The 23,322-nt window shown below is 41.3% G+C and overlaps 1 protein-coding gene across 1 annotated transcript in view; it reads right to left on the bottom strand.

Annotated features, from left to right (window-relative positions):
* Nucleotides 1–21,569, bottom strand: part of dpp6a (dipeptidyl-peptidase 6a) — a 208,477-nt gene extending 186,908 nt beyond the window's left edge. Inside the window, exons 1-2 of the mRNA XM_061065077.1 lie at nt 21,294–21,569; nt 21,122–21,189 (exon numbers count right to left, since the gene is read on the bottom strand). Coding sequence (XP_060921060.1) covers nt 21,122–21,178 — 57 coding nt within the window. The 5' untranslated portion in view covers nt 21,179–21,189; nt 21,294–21,569. The remainder of the gene's footprint in view (nt 1–21,121; nt 21,190–21,293) is intronic.
* Between the last annotated feature and the right edge of the window lie 1,753 nt (nt 21,570–23,322).

Genomic DNA, 23,322 nt, shown 5'->3' with positions numbered 1-23,322 from the left:
CAGGGAGAACACAGAAAATAGGTAGCTGGCTCGGCTTCTTCATTACTGTGTCTGCAGTTTTTTTATCCCAATTTCCTTCATAACTTCCCCCCGTCGAGCTACACACTGTCAGAGGCACGCTTTAAGGATAACACTTAATTTTTTAACTTGCAGCATATAACTCCTGTAAAGTTTGAATCTATTGAAGTGGGGGTTGTGTGAGGCGCTTAAATAAATAGTCAGTGTACTGTGTAACCTACACTACATGGCCGTCAGCGGGGCCTCTGTTTTGAGACGCCAGCAGGAGTATAAACACAAAAAGCTGAGCCAATTACTGTTGTAAAAGATGTACTTTAACCACTTAATAAATCCCTCCTTTAAAAAAAAAAAAGACTTTACTGGTGTATCCGATAAATATTTCATGTTTTTACTGCTTCACCTTGACGTCAGATAGCTCTTTCATCCAGCGTGAAGTTTTGTAACCATGAACTGCCTGCATTCCTTTGCTTCGGTTTATAAAAGAAGAACTAATGAAAGAGAAGAATAACGAGTGATGATGACAGGAAAGTGGTGGAGACTAGAGGATGATTTACACTTTGCTACAAAACCCCTACACGGCGGCATAGCTTAGCTACAGTGTTGGTCTCGTTCCCTTCTCCAAACAGATGCTATGGTAACTGGCATCTACCATACAAACATTGATAGCTCACACAACCCCTCTTCAAATAATCTGAAATATTTTGTGTTTATGTAACAAGCATGGCAAGTAAACTCCCCTTGACCAAACAAAGTGGCCTGCACTACATCGATATGAAATACAGCATGTTGCTTATCCCCCGACAAGACGCGTCATGCCAAGTTGGAACTCATCACATTAGAGGTGTGTGCGTCCAACGTGTAGCGACATCTGTAACAACAATATTGGCAAGCACAGAAGCACACAGCTGCCGCCTGATGTTCAGGCTCTCATGAAAACGTCTGGCCAGAGACGGGTAAGTGCTACAACACCGTAAAGCTCCACACAACAACAACAAAAAAAAAAAAGGCAGCTGACTGTCTGAGAGCAAACAGCAGCCAAAGCTGTGAAGCTGCACGAGTGCTCTGCTAGGGAGGGGAAAATCTGCTGCTGTGTGGACAGCTGCTGTCCCCCCTCCAATATGGACAACTGCAATACACTGCTGGCAGGGGTGAACTGCGGATTTACATAGATGCCGCAGGAAAAAAATTGAAATCTCAATAATTGTCTATATTATTACATCGTCACATAGATTGCCTCTTTACACTTTTTAATCTGCTGCTGTGCCAGAGTTACTTTCTGCATGCTGTTGATACACACATTCTTACAATTAACTTGCATGGAGAGCAGATGTGTTCAATTATCATGCATGTAAGGTGGTACAGGTTAGAATAAAGAGCGGGAAAGGCCATGTTGGAGTGGTCTGGAGAGATTTAACCTATATAGCCAAAACTCACCAAATGCAAAGTGTCAAACTCCAGCTTTTCATGGTGATGCATGTATGTGGACGCATCCACTCGGCAGATGTTCAAGGTAAGGAATGGTGTAACAACTACATGCAAAGTTGGAGTTTGACATACAGTAAGCAATGAATGCAAGTCTTATTATCTGTACACGGGTTTACGAGGCATCTTACCAAAACGTTTGTCTATTATGTACTTCACCAGGATCTGTAATGTTCACTCTCCTGCATTACAATAATCTGAAATCGATCGTATTTCAAATCCAAATAATGTAAAAGATAATTCTAAACATGAAGATTGTATGAAATGTCGTATTTTTCCATCACCTTAAAGCTCCTGTGAGGAACTTTAGGTTTGGCGCCCCTGTGGACAAAGCAGCACCTCTTAAGCTTTTGCTGATTTTCTCCTGTACATGTGTGAGTGGTGTGGACTGAAGAAACAAAAACTACTAAAAAAAAATGTCATCCTGCTTAAACCAGTCAAACATATCTGTGAATCTTAACTTTAAAAAATCTAAAGAAAATCTGTTGTTAATCTCATCTGCCACCTACCCTACTGCAGAGTTTATAAATCTCATCTGCCACCTACCCTACTGCAGAGTTTATAGACATAACAAAAAAAACTATACAGAAATAATCTTATCACTGATGATCTCTTTTGCTTTCGTAGATCATAAAGATGCATTAGTTCTGATTTCAGTCTGTTTCATAACCAGCTAGAAACTCCTCACAGGAGCTTTAAGAAGAATCAATCAATCATTATTTGTATAGCGACGATTCTTAAAAAGTGTTATCTCGAGGCTCTTTTTACAAAAGAGCACTCATTGTTAAGAAAAATGGGATAGGGGGAGCTGGAGAAAAGATACAGGTAGGATTTCTCTTTTGTATTTTAAGACTCCATAGAGAAGTCTTTGTAACCTCATTGTTCATGTAGAGTATCTATACTATAACAATTTGTGTGTGTTTGTGAGTATATACTGTTCTGTTTTGTCGGGCTGGATGAGTTCCAATGCGCCAATCTTTGACAAGGTGGGAAGCCTTATAAAACAAAAGTGATTAAAACTTGCTCAAAATCCAGCATTGATTGGCCTGGATCCCCAGTGGAGGGAGTCCAAAGAACAAGCCTCACTCTGGTGACGGCAGTCATCCAGCACGATAAACTCAACCGAGACCTTTGCAGGACAAAATCAATGGTTTCATTATCAACTTAATTACTTGATGCCGTGATATCCTCTGCACTGCTGTCGTCTACCGTTATAATGACAGACTGAGAGATACTGGACTTGTTTCAGAGAGATATAAAACTACTGTTCGCAATATCACCATCAAACTAAATCGAATCTAGAAGACTGTCACTGAAAGCCTCTCCTGATACAGCTGCAATGTCTCTAACCGGATTGTATTGGATCAAGAAAGAAAGAAGTTTAAACGTGGCTCGTGGTTTTAGCTGAAGGTTAAAAGAGGTAAGTGGTTAGCGGATCAAAGGTATCGTCGAAAAATGAAGCCATTACCGAGCGGCAGGAAGGAAACTTTTCAGTACAAACACGATTTGCATCTCTCACATCTCCCTGTGAGTTTCTCTCAAAAACACCGGGTGCACTTCTCTGCTCTGCTGGTGGGGAGCTCCATAATCTAGATAAGAGGTTTTTCTGCTGACCTTCCCCGCCCCAGACTGTCAGCGCGACAGATCGTTACCATCGCTAATGAATTCAGGAGCGGGAAAAAAGTAGCGCACAGGCATGTACGGCGCACATTAATCTTGGGAGCCTCCACGCGGGAGGTCTATTAGTGGTATCACTTCCACATACACAGCTACAAAGATCGGAAACGAATGTGGTGTTTGGTTTGATTAATGCCTGTATGTCTGGTGGTATATGTGTGTTTTAGGATCATCTATAGGAAAGCAGTTTAAGATTTTTATCTTATGCAAATGCTGAACCATGTTTCCAGGTGGAAAGCACTCAAATCCTTAAATTCAGATTTCTACAGCCCTGCAAATGCACTCAGCCAAATACACCATAATAAAATATGACATGCAGTAAATTGCAAACTGTAGCACTTCTTTATAGTCCATCCCTCCACAGCAGCACATTGCAAGTAAGAGACAGAAAAGTTGCTGTAATTATTTTTCAACTTAAGGGCGTCTTTTAAACCTCCCCCACCCCATCACGGCGCGAGTAAGCACTTCTGAATATTAATGGAACAGTTGCCTTGAACAGCAGGCGTTTGTCAGGAACTTGGATCAGATTCATCACTTTAACCTGCTCTGCTCCGCTCGGGGACGGATGATGAGTTCCCGCAGCACAGCAGCTGGCTGCGGCTTCTCGACTCACACTTGAGCGGTTCAAAAGGATGAGAACGCGAGTGTAAAGCAAAAGTACAGGAGAGGAAAATTACGCAGGCAAACAAACTTTTTTTTTTTTTAAGTAACAGTTCACAGTTTTAACAGTTTACTACTCTCTCCTTGATTGATTTGATACTAATGTGACCCAGTCAGTTTGATAAAAGAACGTGCTGGTTTAGAGAGGTCAGATAGGTCTTTTATTCTTCCCTTTTACAAAAGTGATATACTACACCATGAACAGACTGTATGTTATATATAACCCCACACGCTTATGAATTAAACTAATGACAAGTTCATTGACCTTAGCCAAAGTCCAAAACATTTGGCTTTAGGCTGCTTTGAAAGTAAGCTAGTTAGCTAGACAAGCTAACACTTGTAGCTCATGTTAAGGTTGATAAACATGTTTTAACCCATTTGTCCCACTTTCTTCTTCTGTTTTTAGTTTTGGAAAGGCTTAAAAAGGTAAAACTCTTTGAGGATTATTCACTTCATTGACCTGCCAGGCTGAGTTACTGTTTTTATTTTAACTATGATTGGACTTTTGCTTTAGGACAGGGGCATAGCCAACGGTCCATTACAGTGTTGATCAAAAGTTTCATCAGGTGATTAATATTTATGCTTTCTCAGCAGCTTCAGTTCAAATCCTTCCTCGCAGGCACATCACACAAAGTCAGAGTGTGTGAAAACACAACTCGTCTCTTCTCACAGATAGTAAACACATTTCCTGTTGGACTGTTAGTATCTCAGCTTCATCAACATTTACATGCATGTCCCACTCTTCTGTCAACAGACTGTAAAACGATTAGACCTGGCTACTCAGTAATGCTAACAAGCATTAAGGTTGACTGATGGCTCTGTGGATCTGGTGCTTCCTTCGCACGTGCCTGAGTGGCTCATGTTTATCCATCAGGGACGTGCAAGCCCGCACAGCGCCATGGCGTGATTGACTGATCTGCAGAATCCACCCACAATCCATGTTTGTCTTTTGTCAAATGGTTGGTTTTAAATGGAAAACCAATAATAATACATGGGACCCAATAATGGGATTAAGGTCAACGACCTCTATAGGACAGCCAAGTCTTGTACTCCCCACTGGGTACATTGATACACTGAGGTGTCAACATGTTAATTAAAGAAAGGGCCCTAAGTAGAACAAAAGCCATCAACACTCATCTGCATAAGGCTGACCAGTGCTCACTACAGTAAGACAGGACATGCCCAGCTCAGGTATCACCAACATTTCTTGGATGGAAACATCTACCAGCGTTCTCTGTGAAGCACTTTACGATGTGACTAGCAAGTCTCCCAGAGGTCAAAAACTAACTATTTTTACTGTTATATATTGGGAATAGAGGGGTCACACGCCCGATGTACAAAAGATGTAGTCCTGACCCATGGCCTCCTTTCACCATAGGTCATTCCCCTCTCTCTCTCCCCAGTTTCTTACCCTAACCCTAACCCTAAAAGTTACAAACATAACTAACGTAACTTTAAAAGTCATGCTTAGTGAAGTCTGTCTGCACAAACAACAAGTAGACAACTTTCAGAAAGCTTTATTTGAAGAGTGCCGATCAACCATTTCTGATGCAATCTTTGGGGGGGGGGGGGGGTTGTCCTCCAATATCTGAATAACCTCTCAAATATGATTATTGGCATTGCCGGATTGGCTGGAAAGACAAGTGTCTTTGGAGTGACTTTGTAGTCACTCTTCTTTTTTTTTTATGATTCATTATGCAATCAAAGCTCTTTGTCTTTTTCTATTAAATATTCTGTCCTTTCATGATGCTTCACTTGTGTTGCATCAGATTACATCTTCAGCTCCCCCCTCCGACATTGAGATATATTGCAGAATTGACTCACTTAAATAAAACAACAGTTCCGTATCACGTCGTCATAATAAATTATTACATGTGCGTTTTTAAACTATATCAGTGAATACTGAAACGTGCCAGTAAAGCCTCCTTTCTGACATCTTTGAAATTTGTGTTGCTTTGGATCGAGCTGCGTTCAGACATGCTTCAGGAAAAGGCTGTCTTTCATTACCAGTCAAGGCCTGTGGATGCAGGACATCTTGTGTGTACGCCCATTTAGGAAGATTAACTACAGGAATATGCTTTACTGTCTGATAACGGGAGAGTCATATCACATTGCCCAAGGTGGTTTCTGGGGCAACAGCGTGCCCATCAATCAGCTGAGTGTAATCTCAGTACAAATCGTTGTCAGCATGCAAATTAGTGTCACATTTCACACGCTGCCTGTGTGTACACAGCAAAGAAATTGGAAAACGTCTGGTAAATAACACAATAAAACTGGATCTGTGCTGTGCATGTAAAGAAAGTGGCTGTGTGCAGCGTGTGCAGCAGATGTGTGACGACAGTGCCGGGATATGACATCAAACTGAAATGGCAGTTAGCAGGGGAAATACATCTTTGCACTTAAGTCAAAATGGTCAACGTCACAAAGTAACACACTGTTGTTATCATCTTCTTCCAATGAACTCAATTGACAGTCAAAGCAGGCATATCGTAGTTATTTATTCCTGATACCTGGGGGTTGCTGTGCAATACAATTTTCATAGAAATGTCTGTCCGTTTATTTATTTAATTTTGTTTGGAACTGTCATGCCCACACTACGACTTTGAAAATCTGAAATAAATGAGATAAAACATGTTAATTTATGGGACGGGATTGGACGAGAGAAACGTTGTCAGAGTTCTAAGAATGGCTGTATGACCATTCTCGTTTTTCTGCTTTGGGTTGAAAAGACTGGGAACAATAGACCCCTGCTGCAATCCCTGTTAATAGATGGGACATGGGTCAAACTATAAAGCTAAAACTGGTCAAATACAGTTTTGTCAAACCTTGAGTCTGTCATGATAGTTATTATCAAGCTGGTTTATATAAGATTACAGTTTCTTACATTGTTTTGTTTTAATTAATAATTTGAAAAAAGCTGATGTAACATCATAACAGACAGCAGAGAAGGAGAAAAGAGAAAACGCTTTGAAAACTAACAATGCAGACACTGAACTTTCCATGAACGTGTCTCTGCTTCAAACCAACACAACAGTCTGTTCTGCTGTGGACTGTACTGACCTGAGGGATGTTTTATGCAATCTTTTCAATTTATCGGTCACTTTGGTTGGTGGAAGGGGCGTGGCGTCATTTCTGCAGCTCCTCCAACCAGCTTCCTTCTGAGCATGTCTTGGCTCCTAATGACATCATCAGTGCAATAAGTCAGCACTCTTCGCGGGGGGGGGGGGGGGGGGGGGGGGGGGGGGTCTTTTGGCTTCACTTTTGTGCAACGAAAAGAGACAGTCTTGTTGTCCATATTAATGAACAGTCATTGGGGTGAACACATCAGCCAATGCAGCACAAGCACCCACTTTAAAAACATGTACATCTTTTTACAGTACAAACAGTGAAGCCTAGATTGACACACATGTTCCCATACGCCATTAAATTAAAAAAAAAAAGGAATATAGTCCTCTTTTCAGTGTCACTTACCAACTTCTGTCTCAAACATCCAGCACAAATCAGCATTTTTCAAAATGATGCTGTGGGTGGAGATAACTAAGCCCCAGGGGTAAAGTTAAACTTTAAGAGGTAGCCTACAACTTTTAAACCACAGCTCTCTGATGCCCCAACACGCTCGTAAAGACATATATTAACTTTATCATTATGAGAAAAGTTAATGATGCAAGAAAATGAATCCCTGAGGCACCAGCTTTCTGAGGAAACCCATGCAACAGAGTGCACACTTGTATGCACTACAGGTCTATTCCTCCATACACTAAACCAGGTTAGCATAAAGAACACCGCTGAGCAGGCTGATTTTAAGACGCTGCACCTGCACATCTGTCCCACTTTCTGCCGTCTTCCGCAGCCTGCTGCTCATTTTAGATTTGCAGCGTCTCTGGAGGCACAAAATCCCATTAAGTGAGACTAAAACAAACAGGCAGCGAGGTGAGGCTCGGGCAGTAGTGGAATTTCAGAAAGTGTGACGCTGTTGTTAAACTTTAATGACGGCTCAAGTTTTGAATCAAGTTGAGAAGATGGTTAACGGCTTTTACTGACAGTCCCCTTATCCCTCTGATTCCTTGTCATTCCACCACAAAACCGCCCATCATTACTGGCCGACAGTGCACAGCGTTGGCCCTTTTGCTCTTTATCCACCTGTATTAATGTGCCAGCGTGTGTGTAGATGTTTTGGCTTCACAGAATAGATCTGTGTTTGCGTGCCTCCCCGGGATGATTTACAAAGCATTGATTTGGCGGCCTGAAGACTGGAGCACAATAAAACCGTTGTTTATGTTCAGGCGGCGAGTGTTCATTGTCAAGGGGAACAGCATCGTGTTTTAGGGCGATGTAGAGCACCATGGGACTTAACACCACAAATCATCTCTTTTTAACTGCAAGAGACGCGGCGACAGATGAAGCCTGCAAGATCAGTTATACTCCAGCTTTTTGCAATAAGTCAATAAAATCGCCTCTGCTGGTTGTATGAAAATGGGCCGTGGCAGGGCCGTGCAATACATTTCAATAAAGGCTGCAGATTGGAACTGCAGCCAGACAAGGACAGAGCTCAGAAAACAATATATATATAAAAGTCAGGGCCGAGCCAGCAGAGTGCCAAGCAATCAGACCAAATAGGGCTAAATGGCTGCCTAGGTTCAAATGATTATGTGCAGCAAATACAAAGGGGTTTCAATTCACTTTTAAAGGGGGTAATGAAAATCCCTGCACTATTAAAGTGCCAATTTAAGCACATATGCTGACAACAAATCTCTTTTAACACAATTCCTACTGATAGTTTATCTAATATAGTAACAAACACACACATTCCATCGAAGTGTTTTTGGAAAAAGACGCTGTTGACTAAAAAGAGTCTTTTGATGGAGCCAAATAAAAAAAACGCCAAAGCACAAGGGTGCTCCGTTAATTTGAACCAGAAAACTAAGCCCCTTCAGTGTGCACCACACCTTAAAATTGGAGGGTTCCAAACATGCAAGGCTTCAGCCGATCACATTCAAAGCATGTACAAAGCTAATATGCTTTCATCTGAAATGAAGTGAGGTGGCTCTAATTAAAGGATTTGACCAGAAGGATTCTTTGTTGTTCGGTATACTTCAGTGTGCAGAGGCAACGCATGAGGAACCAGGAGCTAACACAAGGTCTTCCAAGAGCTTACTGCTGGAAGGCTGAGCTTTGGAGGGGGGGATATAAAGCATATTTTAAAGACCTAGATATTCTCTTATGATGATAATGAGGACGAGGAGGAATTATGGCATCAACAAAAATGGTTCGGTGTAATGGGTAAGTGTGGAAAGGTCTTCCAGCTTTGTGAAGAGCCCTTCTGGTCCTTGAAGAGGATACTTGAGGCTCTCAGAACTCCAAAGCAAAGAGCAGAAATAGCTTCAATGGAACAATATCAAATGGTTTCATTTCTTCTACCTATACTGTAAAAGTCACTTTGATCAATAACAATAAACCAGCCATTCTAGCAATTGAAATAACACAAATGATCTCTAAATGCCACGTCTCTCAGGAGGCCTTTATGGATTTTCTTTTTAAATTACAAAGCCAAGACATTCAACATTTACTTAATTCTAAAACGTCTTGAAACAAGGCCTTTTAAAAGCAGCAAAGACTTTTTGTTTCAGAGGAAAATGTCCTTGATCTAGTGTCTGGACACACTGGATTACTTTCAGTAGCCTCATGAAACCAGCCCACACATTTCACTAAGATGAGTTTAGCCCGGGAAGTGCTTTTGCTTAATAAACTAAAGGCAGAGTTATGGATCTCATGGGCAGAAATGCTGTGATTTAGCTGCCAAACTTTAAGGTTATAGGAGAAATCCACCCACACATTTGACTTACATTGTCCTGCTATTTGAGATACAGTATCCCACAATGCAAATTGTCAAATCAGTTGAACTGGACCATGAAAAAGACAGCTTTTTGCACTTCAAAATTGGTATAACTCTGTTCAAAACATGTCCAGACCTGATTTTCTATATATGAGAAAAGTTCTGGAGTGGTCAGAACTAAGACAGAATGATTTACAGAGTTCAATTAAAAAAAATGTCAACCCATCTATATTGTAGCTACAGAAAAATGAGTTACAAAACATATAGATATATATAGATAGATTTTCTGTCCACTTAAAAACCCTTAATTCTGGAAATTTCTCTCCAAGTTTCTATAACTTTCTTTCACTACCCATTCAGTGACAACCAATACACTGACATGATGACATGTCGATGTGTTTACAGAGCGACACTTTCCGGAAGATGGAATAATTGTTTTAAATGTCTGTCACGATGTGTAACTGTCGCTTTTGACAGGTCATTAAGTCCCATATTCTTCAAGTCTTACATATTCATACAAAAGACATATCCGGTCAGTTTTTTTTAGAATAAATACGAGCGAGTTTATTTGCCTTTATTTGAGCCTATATTGCTATTGCAGAATGCTTAGTCTATATCAAATCTTTCCATATTTCTACTTTTGATAACTGTCTGCAGCATGCGGCATGGAGAAAACAGGCTGAATGAATAGATGAAGAGGTACGACTATTTGTACACATTTCTCTGATATCTTACCAAGACACATAAGTACTGTATACCCTGAGTGCTGCTGTGTGTGTTAATGATAGACGAGGATAAACAGTGTGAGTGGAAAAAGCAGAACGTGCTCTTTCTTTTTCATCTTGATTTTCCTTTTCTGAGCAAAAGCACAGTCGAGCCCAACAACAGGATCAAACACGCTAACGCTATATTCAACAAGAGCCCAAAGGATCTTTGTTCTTATTGATAATTCCCTTTCATGGCAAAGTTAAAGCAGTAAAGGGGGTGGGGGGATGGGGCGAATAAAGCAATGGTTTATTTAAGGTAACGGACGTCCTGCTGGTTTTACGTGATGAGGAGGAAAGTCCCCGCTGTGACTCTGTTAGGGAGCACAGTGATGCTAAATGGCCACTTAGGGAAGCGAACTGCAGCTCATAAACAGTTCCAATCATTTTTTTTTTTTGCCATCACAGTCCAGACAATCTTCCTGAAAACAGAATTCATTGAAGCATAAAAAGTCCAACAGCCTTAACACTACATAATAAAAAAAAAACCTTCATTTCCATCCAGCCATTAGGAAACTATTGATTTAATGCATTTTAGATGCCTCATTATGCCCCACTCTGCTTGTGTGGCTGTTGCAATGCAGATCACTGGACCTTTAATCCAGCAGAGGGCAAACTTCAACCAGTACTTGAGCATTTAGCTCAAGCACGTCAGCAGATTGTGATACTCTACTTAAACCTCTTTGTTTAGAGTGCTCATTTGCATTTAGAAAAATTCCGATTCCTTTTTTTCCCCCCCTTATAGATACGGACTACCAACCAAGCAGCAGCCTGCAGAGTTGGAAAAATGAAGCCAATTTGGAAGAGCAAAAAACTGCAGTTCTTTGAGTTTCCACTTCAGGACTTGCGGCTGTAGAAGCCAAAGAATCCCTAGAAGGTCCAATGTGAAACACGCCCATTTTAACAGAAGAAATAAACTTGATTACAGCCTGGTTCAAAAACGTCTACAGAGGAAATGACTTCGCTCAGGAAACTGGATTGCAGCTTCACATACGTTCTTTTCTCAGCTCGATCTTCACTTTCACTGTAAAGCTACAAAAAGTGACAAAGGAGGAAATTGTCTCACCGTTGTTTCGGTTACTCAGCTCACATCTTTTGTTTATATTTCTTGATTCTGGCCTGATTTTCTGATACAAGCCAAGGACAAAAGGGGGTGCTAGATGAAACCATGAGGTTAGAGGTTACTTTTAGAGTGATGTCTTTAGATTGAATTTAGATTGTATTAACCCTCAGGTTGTAGCTGTTGGCGAGGAGGCTTAATAAACGCCTCAGCTCCACCTCTCTGCCTGTTTCTAGATTGATCAAAAGTAAGGTTGGCATTGCATTTCCAATATGGCTACCACCTGCATCGTGGTTCATAACCAGTCTTTAGCAATCAATGGGTGACGACTCTGAGATTAAGCCTATTTTTAGTACAGTCTCTCTGGAGCTAGAGACGTGTACTGGCTAAAATGAAACTTCCCTATTACCTATGACCTATTTTAAGGGCTTTAAAAAAAATCGATCAACACTAGCATACTCATACACCAAAAGTGAATGTTTGGCAGCATCGTAGACATTTGTGATACTGATATCTGTATTAGAATCATCTGTATCACTCATGTAGCATCATTTGTACAGAATAATGTCACATAGGGGAGTATGTTCTCATGCTCTGACAGCATCACGTGCTTTGGTTTACAGAGAGGTCAGTCAGTTTTGGTGGCTACAGAGTCCCTTTCCGCGGCGGATACTGTACGTGTGGGATCTTAGAGATGGCTGGAGAGTCTATCTGCAAGGAATCAGCGGCTGTTTGCTGTTGTGCTACCATAAGTCTCACGGGGCCTTGTTGACTGCGTGTGATATGCCACCAGATGGGCTGTCGTGACCCGAGCGTTTTGCCGAGCCAACCGCTCACTCAAAGGGCGAGGGAGGTCTCTGTGACTCATGCAATTACACTCCCCGAGGTGTCAATCAACTCGGGGAAAACACAGAGTAACAGCGAGGTACACCAGCAGAAAATTTCCACTTCAGTCCATGTATAAGCTTTGCATGTTATTTAAAATACTGTTATTAAGCTCCTGTTTCCTGAAGGATTCCCTTTGTGTACTGTGAGCTCCTGCAAGCGGGGGAGCCCGACTGCAGCACCTAATGATTCACTCCACAAACTGGTGGGTACAGAAATGCCACTACAGCAGAATTAGCTTTCTGCAACACATTTAACAAAATAAACACTCGACCTACTGGTGTAAAAAGTGAGAAAATCTATTCTGTGTGTGTGTTTGTGGGTGTGCGTGTTGCATTATTCATTCCTCAGGGATAGACCTCTCAGACTTGGCTCTGAATGTAATTTCATTGTGTACTCTCTAAACAAGTTCTCATGCAAATACACAGAGAGGTGCAAGGTGGATTTGTTTTTTCACCAGACACAGAGTCAAGACAGTCTCGATCACAACGCTCGTGGATGCAAAGATGAAGCACTGCAGAGCTACAAATATGCTGCAGGCGGAGGTGGAAGGCGAGGAAGTATAAATCCTCTGACACTATGCCCAAGAAGAGTTTTCAGGTATCCATATACTCATCATAAATATCCTGTGAGGAATTTTTTGCTGGTTATGAAATAAACTGAAATAGGTATGTATGCCTTTATATGACCTACAAAAGTGAACCATCAGTGGAAAGATTGATTAGTTCTATATGGTTATTTTTATTCTTGTAAACGCCGCTGCGGTTCAGGTAAAAGACAAAGATTCTGAAGGAAAAGTCTTTTTGTATTTTACACAACAGTTAGTAAATGGTAAATGGACTTGAGCTTATAAAGCACTTTTCTAGTCTTCTGACTACTCAAAGCACTTTTACAACACAACACTGAACACAATTCAGAGTTAAGTGTCTTGCCCAAGGAGCCGCAGGAGCTGGGGACCCAACCCCCAACCTTCCGGTTGAGAGGCGACCGACTCTACCAACTGAGCCCCGAGTGATATGGTTGGCTGTTTAAAGAAACAAGGGTGCAATGATTCTTCAGAAAACTCTACTTACACATATTCAGGACAAAATAAGGAAAGAGATACGATGAACCGCTTTGTCCACAGGGGGGTGAAAAAACCAAAACAACACAAAATCTAATATCCTCACGGTGAAATTTGCAGTTTAAGAGGCTCCTTTAATATCAAATGTTTCCTCTAAAAAATAGTTTGTGAACTGTATACAGGTGGGATGGGTATACTAGTATAAAATACTGAGACATGCCATATCATGATCTCCAGTTCAGCCGCCACCATCACCCTCTCTACATTACCTGAGGCGGTTGAAAATTCCCCCCATGGCGGCGCAGACCAGGCTGGTGGCTGCGCTTTGTAAAGATTGATTGATTGATTTTTTAACAGCTTTTCTCCCACATTGGGTCATAAACCTGCATTTAAAATAAAGACTCTTCAACCTGTTATTTGATATGATTTGAAGGTGCAATGATTAAAGTTTAAGAGTTCATGACACAATGTTTGGTACGTTTTGCACAGAATCAGCCATAGAAACGTCCCTTCAGTTGGTCAATCTAAACTTTTATATTGTAATTCCATTTTACAAGCTGTGTTATTATCATTTTTATTTCAATAAAGAAGGTTTTCCAGTATTTTTTTTACATTTACAGGAGTCCGTTAAGTGCCTCTTTCTACTTAAAGTAAGGATGTGAGTTCTGATACCTGTAGTGGGTGCAGTTTGATTGATGGCGGGGCCCCCGGTCCTAAAGAGTCATCGGCATGAGAAAAAGATTACAGGCGCTAATGAGCAGGAGTTCAGAGATTTTAAGTGCAGAGATGATTGAGATAGGCAATCTGCCATTTTACAAAGTGTGCAAAAAAAAAAAAAAAAGAAGAAGAAGAGAGAAAATCAATGATCATTTCCATAGACTCCAGTGAGGGGAGTCAGAGTGATAAGCGTGCATTACAATGGGCCCGCAGTGTGATGAGAGCAGGGATCAATACTTGGCACGTTCAGGCTGCTGTTGGCCAACAAAGCTGTGGTAATTAAGAAGTCAACCCTCAATCCAAATACCTTTCAGCTTAGCTCCTATGCTGCATGATATATCCGTTTAGATGTAGTGTACTCTGCATCAGTGATTTGTATTCTGATGTAAGCTCATTAACAGCAGAATAAATGAGTTTTAGATTAATAAAAAACACACACACACACAAAGCCATGTCATAATAAAATAGATAATGAAAAACCTCAGGGAATTTATTAAACAAGACAAAAGTGAGATTCTTTCAGCTGACACATTCAGTCGATGATCAATTCATATTTGGGCAGCAGCAGCAGCTTATAAATATTCATAGCATGGAAGCATCAATTTACTTGTGTTTCTTGCCTGTGTCTCCAACAAATTAAACTTTAATATTCTCATTATGAAACTATATAATTTAGGAGAGTTGGGGGGGATTTGCTGGGGCTTTGCAGATGCAGAGATGAGCAAAGTTGCAAATGGTCGGGAAACTGGTTGAGCTAATTTGGATTTAGTGTGCGTACGCAGGACTTGCAGGGCTGTCAAGGGCCGAGGTAATCAGAGCGGCCCGCTGTGACCGAGACGAGACAAAAGAAAAAGAAAAGCAGCGTGAGGAGAAAAAAAAAGACTTAAGCTCTGAATAAATCTTAATCAAAGCAATGGGAATCATACAAGCTACGAAAGACCAGATTCATTAACAGCTGGGAAAAAAACTAAAGTCTAATCTTTATGGGAAAAAAAATGTGTTATCATTGGAAGATGGTTGTACAATGTTTACTTTAAAACAAGAAATAACTGCTGCAAGAATGATACATGAAAGAATATATCCTGCTAAAACAGAGCATGTCTCCCTAACAAGCATTAGTATTCTAGTACCACACTGCCCTCTAGTGGACGTCTTGTAAACACACATTATTTTCATCCTGGCAAAGTTGGAACTCAACAGTTCCCCCTCCTCTGTCGGGTGTGCAAAAGAACCAATAAAGAAACGTGACCAGTTGAAATGTAAGGGACATCAGAGGAGTATCAAAAGCATCAAATATTTGAAAAAAAACAAAAAAACGTTTTTTTTTTGTTTTTTTTGATGCAATAAGGCAAAAACAGCTTTGGTTAAAACTGCTGCATGGTGAGATTCCCTCGGGTCACTAGCTGTCTTCTTGTGAGTGGGATGCTTTTAATGTCAACTTTATCTACTGCAAAGCATTATATTGATTTCTTATATAATCTTAAATTATTCAGCAGGTGTTAACATGTAATCTTGCTGATGTGAGAACACAATGTGCCAGTCAAACCATACACTAGTTATCAGTGCTTTAAAACTAGAACAAGTTATTTTTTATGAATTAGTACTGTGCAGATTATTATCTGGGAGGACATCATACTGACTTAACAAGCTTAGGCACAACATGTCGTCTTTTGAAGCAGTTAGGGTTCAGATTCAGTTTACATTGATGTCAAATTCTACAATCAATTAAGCAAACGCTTTTATCCAAAGGGGACGTACATCAGAGAGTAGGTACAACACAAGCAAGGATCTAGGGAGGAGGAAACAACGTCATTAAGTGAAAACACTTAAGCAGCCTAAAGTCTGATGGGACACACTGGTGCTGACAGGAGGTGCACAGAGGCAAAGACAGCTGTTCTAATCAGAGCATCAAAACCATCCACAATATCGTCATCTTCATTATCAACAAAACTATCATCATCATCATCATCATGGTCATCATCAATATCATTAAGTGCGCAAGTATTCATGACAGTGCTGCACAAAATAAGAGAGTACTGACACAAGCTTAAACCAGACACTATTTGGTATTTTCACTTTAAAGAAATGACTCAGATCAAACAGTGTCACAGTCATGCTCCATTGACTTGTTAATTAACAGATGTATCTTTGATGTCCTGACAGATATCTGCTTTTTTTTTTTTTTAAAGATATTTTGAGATGACATTTTACCTTTCTTTCATTTAAATCACTGTGGTGGGAGGACAACTCCCACATGTGGTGAAGTAGATACAGAAGTTCTGTGTGTGGCGGGCGGTGAGAGCTGGCACGGAGGCGGATGAGGGACTCACTTGTCCAGCCTTCCTGAGCTGTCGTGGGACTAATCAGTGAAAGGGAGGCTCCCACTTGACAGCCCCAGTGAAGTCCTGGCTCTGTCCTGCCCATCAGTGTAACAGTTGGGTTGGAGGGAACTGATGAAGGCCATGTGGTGTAGGAGAAGTATCAATATTGCCACTACCTGACTGGCTTCCATAAATGAAGCTTGGGTCTTTTGAAGGTTGCAATGCTGTTTTGTTTGTGGTTATATAACGTATCAGCAGATTAGGGGCATAATTGGGATGAGGGGAGTCTTATCCTTTCATTAGGGCAGCAAGTACCTTGTGTTGATTTCAAACCAGTGAGGGGATTTCCAGCTTGTTTTTAGTGATCCAGATCATTTCACTCAGCTCAGCAATAAGTACTCCCTTATCGCTCTTCATTTTGTATCATTTTGGCTTTTAATAAATCAGCCAAATTGATGAAGGTTTCGCCCTATGATTGTTATCATGTATTTTACTGAAATTATTCATTGTAATTATACTAAAAGATCATCTTTTCACTTTGTTGCATATTAAATAACACCAAAGATGGGAACAGGAGGAAACCTGCTCTCAAACGAGAGCCGGCGTCGATCGCTCACATAAAAGAGCCGGCTCATAGAAGGACACATCACTTTAAATCACCTTATCTCTGCAACAGCTAATAATGTTTGCCTACGTTTCCCAGAAGGCCTTTGATGTTGGACCCCAGAGAGGGATTATTACCTCCCTGTAGTGTGTATGTGCAGGTAGACGGAGCGATAATGTCCGAAAAAAAAGATGAGCACAGCAGGGAGTAAAAAAAAAAAAAAAAGTGTCCCAGAAGAAGATCAAGGATCTCGCCGCACTGCATGCTGGGCTTTGTAGGCTTGCAGACAGTGGACAAACTGTGTCTTGTATTTACCCTGAGCCATGAAAAAGCTGCTGATCTGTGATAAGACGGACATCACTGTTGGTGTTACAGATAACTGGAACATCCGTCTGCATTGAAAGCCCTTCAAAGCTGCACTCCATCATCCACCTGGTTAGCTGTGGGAACGACAAAAATACACCACAGAACGACGACTGGTAACATGTCAGTTTTCATTTAAAATACAAGGAACTGCAGCGGAATTTGCAACAGATGGAATTTGTATAGCTCCTAAAACCATCTTCAAACCCAACACACACTTTCTCTCTTTTCATTTCAGGTGTTTATAAACCTGTCACAGCCTGTCAGGAGCTGATGACCATGACCATGTGTAGCTCATCCTGCAGGGAGGCCTGCAGAACACATACAGACCTAATCAGAGTGCCATTAATCCGCCATGATAAGTCTCTGTGGTGTTTGGACTGTCAACATGACTGAAAATAGAAAACTCCCCCGAGAGACAGAGGAGTCATCAAAGAGAAACTCTCTGCAGCGCTGAAGCTTAGAACGGGCATAAACAACAGAACCAAAACAGTTTGAAATGGTAGACAAATCCTGCTGGCGGCTCAAAGTGGTCGAGGGACTGATAATAAAACAGACGGCGCTGTCGGGAGACTGGAGAGGTGGTTCGGTCTGAATCTATTTTTTTTTTTCCCTCTCTCACTGTGGATGTTTAAGAGGAGATAAAAACGGCACAGAATTAGAACAAGCAGTGAGCGAGAGAACTTCAAATATTAACGGATACACCACCATATCAGCCTCAGCAACATAAACACAGACAGAGGACAGCACAGATATGAAGCGTAGCAGCTGCAAGTCAACCGTGTGTACAGGATCTAAAATAAGCCGTGGGGTCGACGGCAGGAGTTCACTACCTTTTGGTCTCATGTAAAAACCTTACAGGCCTGTGGGAGGAGCTAAAGTAGACCTTCAGTGCTTCAAATGTGCTCATCTGAATTATTTTTAAACTGGAGGTTATCTTATACCTCATACAATATAATTAACTGTTGTTTGCAAACAATACTAAAACCCTGAAGTGAGTTAGCATTTGAGCGCCATGGGGTCTGACGTCTAAAAGTCAACAGGGATTTTGAATGGGTTTGTGGTTAGACGCCTGAAATAAGGTCTGTGGTTAACACAAGCTGAAGAGATGTTGGTGTTTTGTTACACCACATAAACTACGTTAGGTAATACCCCCACTTGTGAAGTTTGAAGTTTTTACGCGTCTTTAAAAAGGCGGTTGCTAACAAGTGGCTAAATGTGACTACAGCGGTTGTCGGGGACATTAAACGTCATCACGCCGGACACAGAGGGCGGGAACTCTCTCACTAGTCGGAGATGTCTCCTGTAGGTTTAATCTTTAGGTTAAGGTGAATATTATGTTAGTAAACTATTTATTAAGATACGTGGATTAGTTTATCGGAGATCGTCTGAAGCGTAACGCTAGTGACGTCACAATCATCCGACCGTGGTGTAGTTAGCTTGTAGCATAACGTTAGCTTTTTACTTCAGTCGGCCACATTAACGCTTCAAACATCATAAACATGGCGTTCATCTGTGAAGATTATCCTGCTGAACAAAACGCCTACGCTTCAGAAACGTGTGTTTGCCACACGTTTGATTATTTTCTGCAATGAACCAAAATCCAATGAAAACATCCCATAGGAGGATTCTGGTTAGACCCCGTGGAGATGCTACTTCAGGGTTGGCCTACAAAAATATGTCATATGGTTTGTTCTCTATTTATGCCATTTATCCTTTAATTTCTGGTACTTTTTAAAAACTTTTATCCTCTGGCAATTGCAGGAAATCTTCAACCCACCCGCTATCCCTGGTTGAAACTCAAAATGCTATCATAAAGTAGGTAAAGAGGTTGTATTTAAAAACACAACTAAACAAGTATTTTGCATGACTGCTACGTGCTACAAATCTGTGGTTTTCAAGAGGTGGATCAGGACCCAAAGGTCAATAAATCAATAAATCTGATTGGCTGAAAATGTTCAGACGTTTAATTTGCTATTTCTTTTTTTTTTCAAGATTATTTTTTGGGCATTTTTGAGTCTTTATTGGAGAGACAGGACAGTGGATAGAGTCAGAAATCAGGGAGAAAGAGAGTAGGGAATGACATGTGGGGAAAGTAGCCACAGGTCGGATTCGAACCTGGGCCGCCCGCTTGGAGGACTACAGCCTCCATACATGGGGCCACAAGCGTCCCTAGTTTGCTATTTCTTAATGAAGGAGTTGGTGGTGGGTCCTGAGGCCGGACAAGTTAACGAGCACTGACGTTAATAAGAGTCTCATTTAGTCAAGTCTCTGGATTCCCATGTGTGAACTTTCATGTCACACTGAGAAGAAAACAACTGTCGGTATCAATTTAAACAGAAGTGCTAACCGACGCCGTGCAACAGTTTGTTTTAATTTCCTGTCCACGCCTTTCAGGACTCATTTAGCAGATCATTCTAAACACCTCAGTGAGGGAACAAGCTCCTCTTCAGTCCATGCATATCATCTCCAAATATTTGTCTCTGAAAAATCCATATTAGTAAACAACAGGAAATGTGCTGAGGACATTCACTGTATCATAGCTGCTGGTGATAAATAAACTCTCGTACTTCATCTCTGCTGATCGGGCTTGTTGACAGAGCCAGATGTGTTGGGATCGACGGCAGCCCCCGCACACACACACACAAACATTCACTCAGACGCACACACCAGAGCCTCAGCTTCTCCTCTAATGGTTTCACTGGATAGACTGCATCACACAGTCTTCTTTTCTTTTTTTCCCTCCCACATTCTCCAGCCTTTCTCCCCCGTCCTCCCTTTCATCCCACCTCGACTTTCACTGTGTCAGCCTCACACCCCTCTCCCCCCCTCTTCTCCCTGTTGACTACACATCCACACAGCAGCAGCAGCAGCGGCGGCAGTGTAATATGGGTCACAGGCTTGCTAAAACAGTGTTGAACAGTGTCATCATATTGGAACAGACTGTGGATCAGATGAATTTCATTTATGGATGAAGACATTGGAGCAGGAAACTACAATAGGATGGAAAATAAATGTGCAAGTTTGAGCACCAGTGTGTCCATATTTTTCTGAAAAATCCTTGCAAAATGAGCATTTCTCAACAAACCCAAACTGGAATATCTTGCCCAATAACTTCCAATGTTCTTGAAAAGTAGCCACAACCGAAAATCACCCATGTGAGCATATGTTTTATGCAGTTTTAATTTGCTTTGAGGGGGGAAAGAAACTTGCAGAAATATGATTTTCTTGCTCCCCAATCTGAATAATCTTACCTAAAAGTGTGCAGTCGTTGAAAAAAACTGGCAACTAAAATGTTTACCCTTGTTTGGCACCTGTTTTGGCAAAATGTTCTATTCCTTTGAAGAGGGAAAAAACTCCCAAGAAATGGGATTTATCCTGCTAAACTGACCATTCTTACTCAAAAGGCTTTTAGCATGAGTGTGCATGTTTGCACTTCCGTCATTTGCTTAAACAAAATTATAATTTCGGCCAACAGATATTACCCATTGCTGCATTCACAGGCGCACAGATGCGTAAAACCCCAACATGCTTAAAATCATCACTCAAACGATTTCCCAGAGCTTGCAAACGTCCAGTGTCTCTTCCACGCTGCCCAATGAGCTGCGCAATGCCTTTTACGCAACAAATCAGCCCGTGCAATGCGAATCTAAACTTCTTTGGTCCTTTCTTACCTTTCCCCCCTTGGAGCATCTGCGATACGCATTTGTGGCTCCAGCCGTTTGGTTCATGGCGTAAACTTCTGCCAAAAAGCGTAAAAGTCGATCAGATATTTATTTCTGAGAAGCTCAAAGTTTATTTTTTAAGCAGGAGAAACACGCGTAAATCTGCAGACGTTTGGTTTACCTGATTCGCTGTCGCTCCTCTTTATGTGCTTCTTTTTAAGAGCTTGTTTGTCATTCAGAGATGTGTTCTATTCATAGACATCATCCCAGATGTAATCCACAGAATTGAACGAGAGCTCCTGTTTGTTTTTTGAGCGCAAAGTGTCCCGAAATCAACTGTAAATCCGACCAGAACTTTCCAACAAAAGTCGATTTCAAACCCAAATCACTGTAATTTAAGGGCTTTAACTCCTTTTTAAATTCACGCTCTCCCGGATGATTTCGAACACTAACCTGCTCACATTGACGGAGACGTGTGTGTTTGTGTGTGCATGTGAGAGCGCAGCAATTGCGCAGGCGCATTACATCTGACAGCTTCTGTACACCGGGCTGAAGAAGGAGCGTGTCAACATTACTCGCCCACTCCAAACAGGGAAAAAGCTTTAAGTGCTGAATTGTTGTTCTCTTTTTAAAGGTCAAAACTAAAAGTAGGCCTACTACTATTTGCAAATGTGTTCATTAAAAACTGTACGTCAAACCTCACGTTTATGAGGCTCTGCTTTCTATTTATCCTACTTCTACTTCTATTCATCAGTGACCTCTGACAAATTAAAATTATCTGACTGACATCAACAAGAACAAGTGACACATTATTTGTGACAATTACAATCACTGTGTAAGCCTGAGAGGACGTGAATGGTTTGGATTCAATTAAATCATGATGAATGACTGTGAGGAGGTCAAGCTAACCCTAACCCCAAGTGTGAAAATGAGGTGGATAGAGTGCGGAGCTGAGACAAAGCTGCTGTCGCTCACTGAGGAATTTAAAAAAAAATACAGATTACCTGCTGCAGTATTTTGTGTGTAATTTAAACAGATAGGTGTCAAACTAAAAGGAAAACTAACTTATTGTATTTACCCCGCTCTGAACGTGACAGATGAAAAGATAGTTCACTCAAAATCTGTGGTGAAATAAAAAAAGAATGAATGAAAAAAGAATCACATCAGCAAAAATGTGCAAAACGGAATGCAATGCAGGCAGCATTATGCAATGCATCCTTTTAAGATATACAGGAGTCAACATCCACACATTTTGCAGCTCCATATGCAAATAACGCCTTTAAAAAATAGATATAGGCCTTTGCATAAAACCTTCAACAACCTGACATGCTGTGTCAAAGTTATGCAGCTTAACCTTAAAATGTTTTTGCTGTGAAAACACCATAAGTTACAGCTGGTCTTCTGAAAATATTGACCGAAGTTGTATATTTTTTAGTGACTCTTCTTCAGTAGGAATACAAAAATCTCATCTCTATGGGCATACATATAAAGAAGAAGAAGTAGATATACTTTATTAATTTGTACATTCTGTTCATGAGACATGTTTTTGTTGCACAAACAGGATCCATATGGACATGCACCAGAATGAGGGAGTTGCCAACAGCGAGCGCTCCCTGGACTGATGGGGGGCGGGGCTGTTTGGTGCTCAAGGGCACCTCAGCGACGCTCAGGCACCTCTCCAGCTACCAGACCAATTTCCAGATTAGGTCAGCACCAGGACTTGAACCGGCAGACCCTCCAGTTTCCAAACTGAGTCCTAACAGGCCGAGCTACTGACGCCCCGAATATAGAACTAAACAAACACAAATAGTGTCACAATAAAAAATACTTTGGAATATGGCATTTTAGAATATACAAGTACCAAAACAGTCCTAGTCTGATGTTCTGTTTTTTTTAATGGACAGCTCAGCTTCCATCATCTTGCTCCAGGACTCTTCGTTAGGAAACAGACCTGACAGACCTGTAAAGACGTCAGACCTCTGTTCTCCTGTCTCTCCCCTTTAGACCCGCCTGTTGACAGAATCTATCAGCGGACCATCAGTCAGCATGGATGCCCGCCTGTCAGCGAGTATGTGTGCGGGGGTTGCCTGCCCCCCCCCCCCCCCCTGACAGGTAAGGACGTCTCAGGTTCAACCTGTACACCTGATCCGAGCTGTCACTTTCAGGCTTCACTCTGACCTATAGATCGACTCCGAGGGAGACGTCAGGCG

Source organism: Labrus mixtus, chromosome 19 (assembly GCF_963584025.1).
Source record: "Labrus mixtus chromosome 19, fLabMix1.1, whole genome shotgun sequence".
NCBI lineage: Eukaryota > Metazoa > Chordata > Actinopteri > Labriformes > Labridae > Labrus > Labrus mixtus.
The sequence above is the reverse complement of the archived record's forward strand: the minus strand, read 5'-3'. Positions and strand labels throughout refer to the sequence as shown.